Genomic DNA, 15,474 nt, shown 5'->3' with positions numbered 1-15,474 from the left:
TATTTATTTTTAGAGAGGGAAAGGAGGGAGGAAGGGGGGGGAGAGAGAGAGAGAGAGAGAAAGAGAGAGAGAGAGAGGGGGGGGGGGGAGAAACATCAATGTGTGGTTGCTGGGGGTTATGGCCTGCAACCCAGGAATGTACCCTGGCTGGGAATCGAACCTGGGACACTTTGGTTCCCAGCCCGCGCTCAATCCACTGAGCTATGCCAGCCAGGGCTTGATACTCGGGTTTTAAGAGAGGGCTGGTTAAACACAGGTCCCGGACCCTTTTCCAGAGCTTCCAGTTCTGTGACCTGGGGTGGGGCCCGAGACTCTGCATTTCCAAGAAGCTCCAGGTGCTGCTAGTGCCACTGGTTGGTGAACTGTGAGCACCATGAAATACATCATCTCAGACTCTGGGAAGGAGGAGGTGGTCCTCAGGCTCCACTACCAGTTCACATTGTGACAAAAACTCCAGGGAGGGGTAGTGTGGTTGGCTGGAGGAAGGGAATGCGGCCACTTGCTTCTGGCTGGAAATAGCCCCTGGCGCTAAAGCAGATTGGAATTGCGAGCTCCGCAGGAGAAAGGAAGGGCTTCAGAGATCTCATTCTAGTTAAAGATGTTACCCACCGATTTCATTAGGATGACTGTGTAGCAGAGAGGAGCACAGGCATATGCAGAGTAAAAAGAAAGCAGAATTCAGACCAAAATGAAAAACAAAATGTTAGACACATGACAAAAAATAAACCTAGAGAAAAACATTAAGAATACTATAAAGCACAAAGCAGTGATTCTCAAATTATTTTTAAAGGAACATCCTGTTCTTTATGGCTCAATACATGGGTCTGCACAAGACTTTGTGTAGCTCTGGCCTCACGTGACTGACGGGTAGATTTGGAGACACCCAGCTGGTCTATATCCCGGTCAGTGAGGCAAATCCGCTGGCCATGCATTTGAATGTCAGTGGCAGTGTCAAATTGCTACAGGAGTTTTTAAAGCTTGTTCTCAGTTTCTGTGCTCGCATCAATGGAGTAGTAACAGCCCTAGTCTGCAGAAGAACTTCTGTCTACAAATCACACTTACGGGTGCACTGTTCTAGACCGGCTAGATCACTGCTTCGGGAGACGGGCTTATCATACAATGTCAGGCAGTCAGTTTGTTCTTTTGACGCTTGCAAAGCAGATCTTTAACACTTTTGTATCCTTGAAGGCTGTTTAGTTCTTACCAGTTCCATGTGGGGTCCTTGAAATGGGGCTGCCTGGATGTTCTTTTAGCTCTGCTGCCATTTCTTCCTGCTAAGGAAGTTACAACGTCCCACACATAGTAGGCACTCAATAAACACTGATGGGGTGAATGAAAGGATTTATAGCCCAGGACTGAGATATTGAGCACACTTAGGGGCTAGACAGATGTACCCAGGAGATAAGTGCCCAGTGTAGATGGACATCAAAGTAGGACTTTTCTCACAGTGACTATCCATAGGTAACAGGTGAGCAGGGCAGATGGAGAAGAACCAAGCCCGAAAAGGAAAGAGCGACAAATTGCACTGTTTCCCTGGCCTCACTGGCAAGTACAGGTGTGCACTGCAGGTGAGTGAAATTCAGTCAGTCAGGTTCTCGGGCCAGGTCAGCGCAGGCTTCCCGGGCGCATCCTCATACTGAACCAAGGCCCTGGCTCATGTCTGCGCCAAGCGGAACCCTGGTTAGTCTGGAAACTACAGGAACGTTTACCTTAGTCTTTTTCCCCTTTAATACTAGAATCTTGAGGAAGAACCTCAACCATGTATTTATAGTGTCTTATTAAATAATTCTCGGACTTTTAGCAGAAGAGAGATAAATGATTGCAAAATCAGCTTGAACCTCCCTGAAATGTCACAGGCCACCCCCCATCTGTTTGTCCCATGCTTCCTCCCAGCCCCTCACTGTGCAGGCCCACAGCGCGGCCCGAGGAATTGGTGAGATTTAATGATGCAGAACTAATAGTAACGACACAGTCATAATGATGACTGCTATTTAGAGAGCGCTATGTGAGAGGTGATATGCTGAACACTCAAGAACATTCTTATTTAATTTTTAGCAACAATCACATAAGTTTGCTCAAGGACAGAAGTTTGAAGCGCTAGGATTCTAGCCCAAATATGTCAGACTCCAAAATGTGGTCTTAACCCCTTGTGTTACACTTATGGTCTTAAATCTAAACAGACTCTTTCCTTTTGCTTTAAGGTGCACTAACAAACTGAAAAGTGTACAGTGTAGGGAACTCAAGATACCCAAGGCCAATCTTCCTTGTAAATGATTGAGACAAAGATGGTTCTATGATTGAATGAAAAAAAATGAATAAATATGGGTAACAGCGATGAACAAATAACATTTCGTTAGTGAGGTCCTTAGACCACAAGAACACTACATTTTCTGTTGGCATTTCCTGTAAACCAAGGGCTGACATGGTTCTGATGCCAGCTTGTAATATTGGAAGACACAATCTGGTCACAAATGCTGAGACTAAATCTCAGTTGTATTTCAAAGAAATGTGTATGTACACACAGAGACACACCCTGTCCTATATCCTGACTCCTTTGAAAAAACTTATGTTGCTCTTTTTCTAAATACCCTGTTCAATTTCTCAACTCTCCTAAGTAATAAAAATAAGGAACACACACAAATCTTCTCAAAACAGAAACAGATAGTTTTGACTGTTGTCCAGTCAGACCTTACACCACTATGTTATTATTTTTTTTAGATAATCCTATTTTCATGTGCAGCCATCTACACACTCAACTTCCCAGGTTAACTGGCAGTTCCAAGAAGCCTTTGAAGGGTTTCCAGAAAAGCTAAAAGACCAGCAGTTTTTTTTGAGAGAGAGAATGAAATAGTATCATGTTTTTATGTTTAAGTTAGAAGAGTTTGCAACAGTCCTTCATGGCTCACATATAGGAGTCTTTACAAACTCTCATTAAGATCTTGAAGGTGAATGCCAGATTTTCAAATACACAAATTAAAGTTTTATCACGAGTCAGAATCCTTCCAAGAAAAAAAAAAAAGCCCTTTTTAAAACATGCTGCATTGAAACAGAATGGGAAGTTGTGTGAACTTGGACATTTGAAGACTAACTTAAGAAGCAAAGATTTTGGGAGCCCTAAGACAATAAAGCGATCGGCCGAAGACAGCTGTCAGTGTGGGGGCAGCCTGGGGTGAAGAGCCACTAAATCTAATGCAATCAGGAACTTAGGCCAGGGCGACAGATTTTTTATGAGGTGACAACCTCCTAAAACCATAATCTCGCCTTTCAGGATGATGACACAAGGATTTAAGGAGTTAAAAAACAAACCCAACTTAAAACCTCTCTTTTGAACGTGAATTGTCTGTTCAGTTTAAAGGTAGACCCTGAGATCCCGTGAGCTGCTGGCACAAGCGGGAGAAGGAATGTACACACGCAGGCACACGCGCGTACACACATTTCAGAGCAAGCACTTGGAAAAGGATGGCAGTGTCTGTTTCTGCTCAGATTCAAAAACAGAATTAAAGCCAAAACTAACAACTCTTCTGCTCATTAGAGAAACACGTGTGTCTTCTTCCCAAGTGCCCAGCACAACAGGAAACTGAAATTAACTGCTCTCCTTTGGAACCCCCTGACCTATTCATGTCCCCAGAAAGAAGATCTGGGGACAAAGCAACCTCATCACAGCATGGCTGGGGAACACACGTAGACACGACACATGGGAATACATGAAGCCTGAGCACACCGTTACAACAGAGAATTTCTTTCCCTTGTCGAAACACTTGGTACGGTCTAATAAAAATCGGGTTACCTTTACATTTCTTCTCTTCCGCCTGGAAGGTCTGGGCACTTGGGAGGCTCTGATCGTTCACATCGTCGTGGTCCAGATGGAATATCGAGCTAGCCCAAGTGGTCTGGAGGAGGTGCGGCGAGGACTGTTCATTCTTCAACGTGCTGTGCCTCTCCGCGTGGCTCTTCCTGTGCAGGCAGGCTTCGGACATTCCTAGCAGCTTCCAGTCGTGCTCTCGGTCTGGACAGGGCTTCGGCTTGTCCCAGGCTGGAAGGCCATTTTCTGCAGGGTTGAAAAATACGAGATGATGAGCTGTTGGCATTGTCAAGATTTTGCTGGGATGCGGTCCTGGAAGGCAAGTTGTTTCTCAATTCTTTTGGGCTGACGGTATTCACATGCGTCTCTGCTTGACGGCAGTGATAAGATGCAGAATTTGTCAGCCTTGGGCGTATAGCCACCACAGTTGGATTGCCTGTCGGAGTAATCAACACGTTCCCCTGTATTTTTAGCGCCTACAAAGACATTAGTTCCTCCCTGGGAAGGCTGTGCTTTCTCCAGTCTCGCCTCCACAGCAGTGGACCGAGAGCAAGTTTACACCAATGTACGTGACTGCTTAGGTGACTATTTGAGGTCTGGAGGGTCAGGGCTGGTCGGGAACACCGTTTGGATCCTGAGGACACCAGACATCCTGGAATCAGCCTAGTTTGACTTGGGTTTTACCACAGGCTGACCTGAGGGGCACCCTGGTACTTAAGTGGGACTTGCTCACGTGGCTACCCTGAGTGACAACTCTGTTCCCCTTCTCCCTCTGATGGCCTACAGGGGGAGGCTGCGTCTTGTAAGTGGGTTCAGTGCAGTCTTGAATTGACAATGAGATCAGATGAAGCACAGCAGGTGGTATTTGAGTTGTGGGGTGAATGAAGAGCCTCAATGATAGACCTCTTTGATTGAGGGACAGGCAGTTAATTATTTATGTATATTATGTTATTCTTTTCCTATTTAATTGAGAGGGACTTGGAAGTCAGTCCTCTAGAAAATAGGGGAAAATGGAAATATATAATGACAACTTCCTTACACTAACCTTCCCTAGTGGTGAATTTTACCTCCTTATATCGTAACTGTACATGGATATAAAGTAGAAAGGAAAAAATGAGCAAGGTAATACATATATTTGTATTTGCATAGACATTAAAACATAATCCATCTGGTCATTCATATTCCCAGGAATTCTTAGGCTGCTGTCAAAATGAGAAAAAATATAACATAAACACAGTTCTACTTTGAAAGTGATCACATACAGTGATTGAAAGGCTATAATTTATAAGTAAATTATTTTATGCTGCATTTACCAAAGGTCTATAGGGGTCCATATTAAAATACAAGTTCCCCCTGATCCAGGTGTAGTACTGGACATTGTAAGCTGTTTTCAAACATTTAAAATGATTTTTAAATTATTTAACACAAGGGTTAAACACAGTCCAGGTTTCCATAAGCACCCTCTGTAAAGCTCCTAGGTGTCTCCAGTTGATGTCGGGTAGGCTGGGTTCTCTGTAAGTGTAATCTACTCTCAGTTACTTTTGGAAGACACATTTATTTACTTTGCTGGGCCTCCGGGCTCCTCTGTGAAAATTCTGGTACCCATGCACTGCATCCCGACTCCTGGAGAGGACCATGAGCAACCACGACAATAAAGTCGTAACATAATTCCTTTGTCACAGTAAGTGGAACTGCTGTGGCTTGAAATATGCTGCCTTGGCCAGTAAGTGACAATCCCTTTTATTTAAAGGTTTTATTTATTTAGTTTTTTTAGAGGGAAGGGAAGGGAGGGGAAAAAGAGAGGGAGAGGCACATGGTTGTGAGAAAGAGAGACATCGATCGGTTGCCTCTCGTACACACCCTAACCGGGGATGGCGCCTGCAACCCGGGCCTGTGCCCACACTGGGAATCAGCCCAGGGACCTTTCTCTCTGTGGCACGACTCCCGAAAAACTGGGCCATACCGGTCAGGGTGCAACAATCCCTTTAAAAAAGTCATACAGTGTAACAGCTTCAGGATGTAACATTTGCTCTCATTCAAAGAAGAGCCCTGAAAATTCACTCTACACATAGAACTCTGCTAGGCCTTGCATGAGTGCAGTTAAATAAACACAGGGCCTTTCTCCTAAGAGTTTCCATGGCATTCTTCAGCGCATGGTCTGGACTCGACCATGCCGGCTACTGGTGCAATTACAGGCATTCATGCCCAAAATCCATTAAAAGAAAACAGATTAAGATCTTGGGAGACTGTATTGCATTTCAGACTAAACATATCTGTGTAGAATCAAGTACCTATTATCCATGAGGGTTTTGAGGTGTTCATGAACTAAGTATAAAGTTACTGAATGCAGGAGTTAATTCTGTGCCTGAAGAGATTCCTTTTACTTCTACAGACACGAAAAGCCTCCCCACCCGTGCATGTTCCTGTGACGCCTACTTTAGTTTCTGGGGCTCTCTGAGTCCTCGGCAAACTGCGTCCCGTAAAGCTCCATGTGAAGCAATGTTAAAGTTGTCTGTCACGCTACTTTGTAAAACCCCCAATATTTCATTTTTTTTTCTGCAGAAAAATGTAAAATTTGGAATTCATTCCCTTGCCTGCATAGCGATTAAGAAATACAGCCAAACTGGGTTGTCAGTGCTCCCCAGTGAAGGGCGCCAGTGAATGTGCGTGGATGAGAGACGTCCAAAGGGACGCCACCCGAGGGGACAGCTCCTCCCAAGAGTACGTCTGTGGTGGCGTGCTCAGCTTTCCCCTGGGCCAGCAAGAGCAGGTTTTTTTCTAAGTAAGGGGCTGCATGGCTGTATTAGGAGAGGCAGGGGATAGGATTGCCTTCCATTTGCCTAAGAAAAGAGGCCGGGACGGTTTGGGAAAAGGGCTTCATTCACGGGAGGCATTTACGCGCTCATAATTACTATCTGTAATTACATGCATGATAATGACATTCAGATTCAGTTGCTTAATTGGCAGGTTTATAGGTTGGGGACACTGCTGGGAAAGCTGGGGGCTGAGAAGTTCTGGGTGGGTCACGGGGAAACCTCAGAGGGATTTATTGAAGCGACACTCTTGATGCTCATCCTCCCCAGAACGGGGGTGGGGGGCACATACCATTTCTATCCCATTCCCAAGGAGGGAGAAGGCACCTCCTGCACCAGGCTCCTCAAATCCTGCCTACTGGCTTTGCTGTCCCTGGGACAAACGTCAAGTTACCTCCACATGTGTGTGCTGGGCAATAATGGTTTCCAGGAATTTCCTGTTATTTCTATGTCTACTCCTCACATCCTTTGGTTCCCCCACAACTCAAACCGATGAGATACTTTTTAGAAGGGTTAAAATATCAGGAGGTTAAGTCAGAGATCCCCAGGCTCTGACGAGCGTCAGGATGACCCGAGGCACTGTTAACGAGCGCGGAGCCCAGGCTTGCCCAGGCCGTGTGGGGCCTGCACCCTCGTGCACTCACTGAGTCCCCCGCTGACCTGTCTAAAGCAGAGTCTGGGATCCACAGGGTTAAGCAAACTTTCTAAGGTGAGAAAACACACTGTTGGCAAGTTTGGGGTAAGTGTGCACTCTCCTTCTGAGACTCTAATGTTTTATATAGTTTTGGAGCAAATGTGTGTTATAATTAAAAATGTATCATTTTGAGGTCTACTGTGTTAAGCATTAAGAGTCAGATGTTCACTGTATGGGTGTAACTAAACTTCACTCAAAAAGCCTGCTGTTTTGAGCATGATCGGGATACAATGTACACACTGTACACAGTAGCAGAAACACATTTTTTTTTTTTAAAAAAAGGGGATTCTAGAAATGATCACATCATGGTCAGCATGCAAAATATAAATCCTTTGCTCTTTCATGGACCTCAGCTAACATCTGGCCTTTACAACTGCATATTCTAGCACTAAGATGCTTAACTGATTTAATTTGTCAGTTACGATGCAAATAATAAAAAGTGGAATCAAAGAAAATGACAAGGTAAGGACACATGAACTGTGACTACAATAGCTCCTCCACGCTGGCCCGAGTGTCCCCGGGAGTTCAGGTGGGAAGGACCGAGTCTGTGGTAGGTGGCCACGGTTCTCACGGCTTTGAACGACGGGGCGCTGCTCCAGAGGGCTCTTGGGTGGAGGAGAAGCAAACATACATCTCATTAATGTGAGGACCTACGGCCTACCTCTGGAAATTTCATTAAAGATGATAGGAAAGAAATCTGTCCATCAGAAAAGGGAGAATTATATTAAAATATTCAAGTATTTCAGGACACCAAAGCGAGCCGGCCGCCTAGGAAAGAGCCAAAGCAGAGGAAGTAGGCTTATGACGACCGGGTCAGGGAGGGTCAGCGGAGCGGGCAGGGACTTCAGGGCGCCCATTGTGACGGGGTTTACTTAGCATGAAAAGGCCGTCCCTGGTAGGTATTGAGACCCCACGCCATACTCTGTATTAGGGGCATAGTATATAGAACACTTACTCAGAGAATGTGTAGAATTATCATTGTATAACATCAGGCTATTAAGTATCATGGCTCTAATTTCTCAAGCTTATGTATGTACCTATCAACCTATTTTTATTTGTGGACTTATGTAGAACTGGAGACTAATATTTGGCTGATATTGAGCTAAACACTTAAAAAAGATTTTTTTATCCTCATGGGTGGACATTTTTTTATCCCTTTTTAGGAGAGAGAGAGAGAGACAGACAGAGAGAAAAACATCAACTGGTTGCCGCCCATATGCGCTTCAACTGGGGACTGAACATACAACCTGGGTATGTGTCCTGACCAGTAATCGAACCCATGAACTTTTGGTTTATAGGCAATGCTCCAACCAACTGAGCCACACTGGCCAGGGCTGAGCTAGACACTGTTATTCGTCTTCAGGAACATCCCAGAAAATACATAGTAGTATACTGCTTGATTGACAAGGAACCTAAAATTCACAGCACTTCATCTGCTCTCTTATATCTTTTGTATTGGTTAACTGATTTGTCTTACTATTTGACTTAACTTGATGAGTGGCCATTGGCCTATGAATAGCTATAATTTGATTAGTACTTTGAAAGTCCTTTATTGACTGTGTTTATTGTCTTATTCAATTTTCCCAATTACTCATTATATTCACCACTGGTCTCCCAGCTTTCACTCTCAGCCACCAACAATCTGTCGTCTGCAGAGCAGTCGGAGGAAGCTTTTAAAAATGTACATCACAGCATATTTCTCTGCCACTTAAAATCTGATGGCTTCCCATCCATACTGGAATGAAGTCCCAAGACCCCCGGGACTGATCCCTCCTGTCCGGCTGAGCCCCTCTCCGTGGCTCTGCCCTGGCTCTCCATCCTTTGACCACATGGGCTTCTAACCTGTGAGCTGGTGCCCACAGGTCAGCGTCTTTGCAGAAGCTCTTCTCTCTGCCTGGAGCACCCCTCTCTCAGCCCTTACAGACCTGACCACCTCCTGATGTACCAAGAGCAGTTACCAGGAGCCAGCCCTTTTCTCCTGTTAGGTGAAGGTTGCATTTACCCCTTTAAATGACCTAACAGGGCTGCATTTCTTGATGATATAATTAAAAATGAAAAACCAAATCAGTGGGAGCAGCGTGTGGGCCTGGGGTGCTGTGTTTCAGTGGGGGAGTAGAGGGGGTGCTAGAGGACCTGAGCTCCAGCTGAAGGGTCTAATCTCGGGAAAATCAACCCCTCTCTCTAAGCTAAGCCTTGTTTTTTTCACCTGTAAAAGTGCAACCCAATATTGCTCATGGGATTTGAATAAGGGTCAAGTGAAAGAATGTAAGTAGAAGTGTTTTGTAATTAAGTGCTCTTCAGGCGTAGATACAGCTGTAACTATTTGATCTATATTATGCAGGTGGCCATATATTTCTCTTTCTACCCAAAGGAAAAAATACTATTAATAAAACAATTACTTTATTAATAAAAAATTACGTTTATTGCATATAGCTCCCTTACCCTCACCACTACCACCACCACCATTCCCACCGGGGCCTAAACAGAATCTGTGTATAGAGCAGGTTCTTTTGGATGACCTCTCGCCTCCTTTTGACCCCCTTCCTATCTCCTGTCTCCCTCCTGGTGAGTACGTGCTGTTCTCAGGTTGTCCTGTGGGTGCTCAGTCCCCTCCGTGGGCAGATCGCCTACTCGCAAATCTCTTTGTGACCTTCGGCAAGTTCCTCCACTTCTCTGTTACTTCAGTGTCCTCGTCTGTGAGATTAAGGACCTACTGTTGTGATGATTAAAGAGGTTAATGCACACAAAGGTCTTGGGACGGCGCCTGCCTCATGAAGCGTGAACTCGTCATCTACGCTTCCAATGCCTCTTTCCTTTGCCAAGTCCTCCAAACTCAGGTCTCCTTTCAACCTGACTGTCAAAGAACATCTCTAAAAGAAAGGAGTTTGATCAATGGCTTCACATCACTATGGGAAGGCTGAGAGCCTGGGAGGACCCACCCCTCCCAGCAGAAGCTGTGTTTTAGAAAGGACACCTGGAAAGCGTAGGGCCAGGCCCAAGGAACAAATGTCTAGAATTGGGTTCCCGCCTGCCTTGCGAGGCACGGGGAGAGGTGTTTAGATGAGGTGGGCGTTTCCTTTCCTGCTGGCCTACCGTCACACCCAGCTTGCTTAGCATGCTGAGTCAGACGACACAACGATGAGGACAGAGGTTTGATCCCTATTCAGCCTTCAAGGCCCAGCTGGCTGTGTGAGCTTCCTTGAAAGCATCCATCCACTCTCCAAACTCCCGTAACACTTTCCATGTATCTACCTCCCTCAATGCGCTACTCTTAACCTCGTGATGTAATCATTTGCATGCATGTATAATTTCCTCATTCTGGGGGGTGACACCAGGCAATCGGGGTGAGGGGGGCAGCTAGGCTGGCCCTGTCCCAGGAGCAATGGGGTGGGGGGAGCTGAACGGAGACAGTGGGGTTTAGAGTGAGGCTCAGAGTGGTCAGGTGAGGCAAACACATTGTCCCCCTGCCCAAGGGCTGGCCACCACCACTGCCACCTCACAGTGCCTAGCACAACACCCTAATTAATATTGATTGTCCCCTAATAATCCAGTAATTTTGGAAAGAGAAAACAACATCTTTGGCATAGGCTCTATGCCCCTTTTCTTATCCGAAAGCCACTGGTAACTAACGAGAAGGACTGGTTACTACTAAAATTAATTCAATGCAGATTTTCTGCTATGAATAGTATGACCTTCCCAAAACTGCTAGTGCACATGGACACTGCCTTGGTTTCTACAGGCAGGACAGCATGCCGGCGGACAAGAACGTGGGCTCTGCTGGTCAGGCTCCAATCCTGGCTTTGCCGTTTACTAGTTGTGGGACTTTGGGCAAATGGTTCTCCCTGTTTGGATTTCTCTCCTAAATATCTGTGCTTCTGGATCATAAGTTTCTATCCCTTCTGTAAGGCAAGAACGTGCCAGGTTCTGCCTCTATTATGTCAATGGTGTCCACACCCTTTTTCCCCATCTCTCAGTTCCTACAGTTACGAGTGCTTACATAACAATGCCAAGAACCAATGAGAAAATAAGGGTGGAGGGATGTTAACTGATTCTCGTGTTTCTATTTAGAATGTGTTACAATGTACTGTAATTACTAATTCGCCTATAGGTCTGTGGGCTCCTTAATAGCTGGGACCATGGTTTGTTGAGCTACGAACCCAGCATGTAGCATGGGGCCTGGTCCATTCAGGAATGCTCACTGCCTGGAGTGGACTTCATTAAACTCAGCAGTTCCCTTCCTCTCCTGTCAGCCCCGTGGGAAATGGAAATTGCAGAGAGAATCTTTCCCCTTTTGTCCTTGTTCTATCCTCCCGCCGCTCAGCTAAGTGCCCTTGCTCACCGTCTTCTCTAGGTTCCCATATGGTTTCCCCCAAACTTCTCTTCCTTTGCTTCCTCCTCTTTCCAAGGGCTATGTGTCTGTGGCTACCTCAAGATCTGCAGCACAGGTCTCTAAAGAAACTGGATGCTGGGGTTTGAGAAGGTGACACTAACTCTTTATTTTTATTTTACTTGAAAATTTATAAATGAGTGGATGAATGGACAGATGGATGGATGGATGGATGGATGGATGAACAAATGGATGGAGGGATGGACAGATGGATGGGTGGAATACTGAGGGGCATGCAATGTGCTCGAACATTCCGACAGGGATGCACACTTCTGGAGAACGACTCCACTGCTTTACTCCCAAGACTTTATAAACCAGGATCTGCTGAGGCCCTCGCTCAGCCGTTGTCTGGTTGCATGAAATGTGTCCTCAAACATATTTGCCTGTAGTCCTAGCCTTGCAAAATCAGCCTCTTTGTCAGGTAGGCTGCCTTCCGTCGCTGTATGGTTTTGTCTTTCTTTCACTGGGCACCTGCCTATTTTCCCTCTTGCTGAGACTGGCCTTCTCTGTCCCTGTGTGCAGATGAATTTAAGTTTGCTATCACAGAGGGTTTCTCTTGTTTCACTGGCAGGGTTTCTCAGTCCATTAAGTGAGTGAGATCTGGGAGCTGCTAAGAGAGAAACAAATCTTTTCCTTATCTGGCTGCTCCCACTTCTCCAGTTTTCCTGTCTATTCCATTAGGCAACCACCATCCAAGTGAAAAACAATCATCATAGCTATAGAAACCTCAAATAAATATTCTGAAACTAGACACTACAATGATAATCTCTCGATAATAAGTTAAAACCATTAAATTTTTTTACAAGTATGTGTGTAAAACCTTGAAATGCATATTAATCTATTTTAAGTTTAGCATTAAACGAAGTTAAAAGATCATGGTGGAAACTCCACTTGGAATTTCAATGCGCGGCAGTGACCAAGTTCACGAGCAAGACCTTGTAATAATTATTTAACCACACACGAACAAGTTGACTGCTGGAACCACGGACCAGGGCCCCGAAGACTGGGAAAGTACTTTCCAGAGGACACAATGGAATCCTCCCCTAGGAACGGCCACTTGGTTTTCCATAATTCATACCGATTTAATCAGAGAAGCCTCAGGTCGGATGACTCAACCTTTGAGGTAATTACTCTAAAGGCCACTGAGATTCCATTTAGGATATTAGAAAAGCTACGGCGGTCACAGAAATGTCCATATTGAAGAGCCACAAATGCGCATAAAAGGGAACAGATGTTGACTGCCAGGATTAGATTTCTCCTGCATGAAAGTTCGGATCATAGTGTTTATTCTTGTTGCCAGCCTGAACCCACATTTTTTTTTTTAAAAAACATAAGGTAGCTTAGAAGAGTGGCCCCATTTTATGTTTCCAAAAGTGAGATTCCCCTTCTCAAAATAGGACATGCATGTGAATCTTTTCTCACTTTGGAAACCAGAACTGGGGCATAATTGGTGGATAAAGAACAAGCTTTGAGATTTACAGTTTCTCAGAGAGAAAGACACAGTGTGGCTTTTAGGCGATCGGATCCATTTTATACATCACACCATAAAGGGAGTCTCCTTGCTTGGCCGCAAAGCCCACATCCTCTTTCCATGAAGTACACTTGGGGATTAACAAACTGCATAAAAATATACGCCGGCGTCTGTAAAGTAGAGCAACATGTAGGCCCACAGATTCCCCTCCTCTGGGTTTTCCTAGAATCTCGCTGCCATCTTCCATATATATTGTTGTGTAAATAAGTAACTAGGATTGAGATCAATGCAGAATTCATCTGGGGAGCAAACACTCCAACCTGGAGAAGCCCGGCTTTTCCTTTTGTTCAGGAGTGGAAATGCTGCCACGTATGTGCTTCTTCCTTACTCTTGATCGTGTAGCAGGCGAGCTTTTAGACAGGCGAGCGGTTGTCTGAGAGAAGGAGCTCTGGGGATTGTTTCCGGGCCCTCAGAACACTGCTAAATACACCCAAAACACATTTCGTCATGGGGCCCTCGTGGTGTGACATGGCCCCGGTAGGGTGTGTGATGCTCCCTGGGAGGGTCTGGCTTAGCATGGGCCCCTCAGAGGTCCGGGCCCAGCAGCAGAAATGGTGGGGAGAATTCAAGTGTTTCCCACCTGCAGGGCTGTGAGCGACAACTCAGCCTTGCAGAAGGGTCAACTGTTCGGTGCAGTCTGTTCTATGATGTTTTCACCGTTTGGGAGAATGGAGAGAAGTAGGTGGGGTTTCTGCTGTCTTTTTCATACCTTTTTGTTTTTTTTCTTAAACTTTGTAGTTAAGCTAGAGCTGGGGAGGCTGGGGTTGGGGAGGCGTCTGGCAATGATTCCCCACAGGCCTGCTCCTCTCCAACCTGCTCGCCCCAATGAGGGTCAGGTGTGCCCCCACGCGCCCTCCATCCCCAAACGACCTGTGACTTTCTAAGTGCAGTCGAGGACCCGCGGCATCTGTGTCACCTGGGAGCTTGTTAGGAACGTGGGATTCTGGCCCTGGAATTGGTGACTCAGAATCTGCATTTTAATAAGGTCATTGTGTGATTCACGGGCACTCTGATGTTTGAGACCCTGTCTTGGGATACGGTCTCCACATAAAGTAGACAGAATTTGTTAAATGTGTGGTTGCCCCATTTAAAATATTTACTACGCGGAGGAGACTTTTCCTATTCAGGAATCAGAGGCAAAGGAGGGTTTGTTGGATTGCAGGTTAGGGAAGTGAGAAGGATGGGCATTTGATGTATTTATTTCCTAAATGGTTAGTTGGTAAATTTGGTTCATTGAAATGGAAAACCCCCAGACACCAAGAATTTGAATTATAATTTCATGTGTTTAAGGGTTCCCTGTCTAGAGACAGCTGACAAAATAATAAAAGAAATAGCTAACATTTAATGTCTGCTTCCTATATGACAGGTGTCATCTGAGGTAGAAAGAGTATCCTCATTTTTTTTAGATGAGGAAACTGGGGCACAGAGAGGTTGAACAATGTGCCCAAGGTCACACAGGGACTAAATGCTCAAGTCAGGATCTGAACTCAAGGAGGTCTAGCCAACCAGTCGCCATTCCCTGTCTATGGGAAGTCAACGCAAATAACTCAGCTGATCATCGCAGGAAAAAAGAAGTAAGTTCTGGGGACTAAAATACACAGTGAAAGGTTTGAAACACAGAAAACTGAAGCACAGAGAGGTCACTTTCTCATGCAAAGTAACCCAGATAGAAGAAGAGCTGGGATGGGTCTTCCGGTTCTTTGGCCTCTGATCTTTTAATTGAAAACATATGGTTTTTTAGTATACAACCAGGACTTATTTCTCAGTCTCAACACCCTTTCAAATTCTGACATTTTCACTCTATACCTCAACACTAAGGGCTGTTTTTCTAATTAAAATGTCTTTTCTTCCAGTAAATTTATCAAACGAGAGACAGCTGTGCACAGAGTGATTCTGTTTCCCACACTGGCTGCTGGTGATGATTTTTCAGAAAGTTAATGTTTATGATGGTACAGGCTCTGCCTCTAAGTGGCTGAAACACTTATAAAAAAAGGCAAAAATAAGCAAAATGATTTAAAACAACCAAGCTAAGAAAGAATTAATTTGTTTTCTAGCTGCCCATCTGAACGTTTAAAAGGCCACTAAATTATTTGGCATTCACAAAAGGAAAATTTCATTTTGAGCTCATGATAATGAGGGCTAACCTTTGTAGAAGGCCTACTGTGTGCCAGGCGTGGTGCATCGGGGTTTTATTTACGCATTATAACAGTGGCTGTGAAGGAAGGTGTTGTTGCTAGTCCATTTCAC

General features: G+C 45.2%; 1 protein-coding gene across 7 annotated transcripts in view; it reads right to left on the bottom strand.

Moving 5' to 3' along the window:
- The window catches only part of THRB (thyroid hormone receptor beta), a 341,636-nt gene that overhangs the window by 64,865 nt on the left and 261,297 nt on the right, over positions 1–15,474 (bottom strand). For 6 of the 7 annotated variants that reach the window (XM_028518289.2, XM_028518287.2, XM_028518284.2 and 3 more), the window contains one exon: positions 3,788–4,048. The exons of the other annotated variant lie outside the window; for it this stretch is intronic. In XM_028518289.2, coding sequence (XP_028374090.1) covers positions 3,788–4,048 — 261 coding nt within the window. The remainder of the gene's footprint in view (positions 1–3,787; positions 4,049–15,474) is intronic. 7 annotated transcript variants of the gene reach the window in all.

The sequence above is a fragment of the Phyllostomus discolor genome, chromosome 7, assembly GCF_004126475.2.
Source record: "Phyllostomus discolor isolate MPI-MPIP mPhyDis1 chromosome 7, mPhyDis1.pri.v3, whole genome shotgun sequence".
Lineage (NCBI taxonomy): Eukaryota > Metazoa > Chordata > Mammalia > Chiroptera > Phyllostomidae > Phyllostomus > Phyllostomus discolor.
This window is presented reverse-complemented; position numbering and strand designations above follow the sequence as displayed.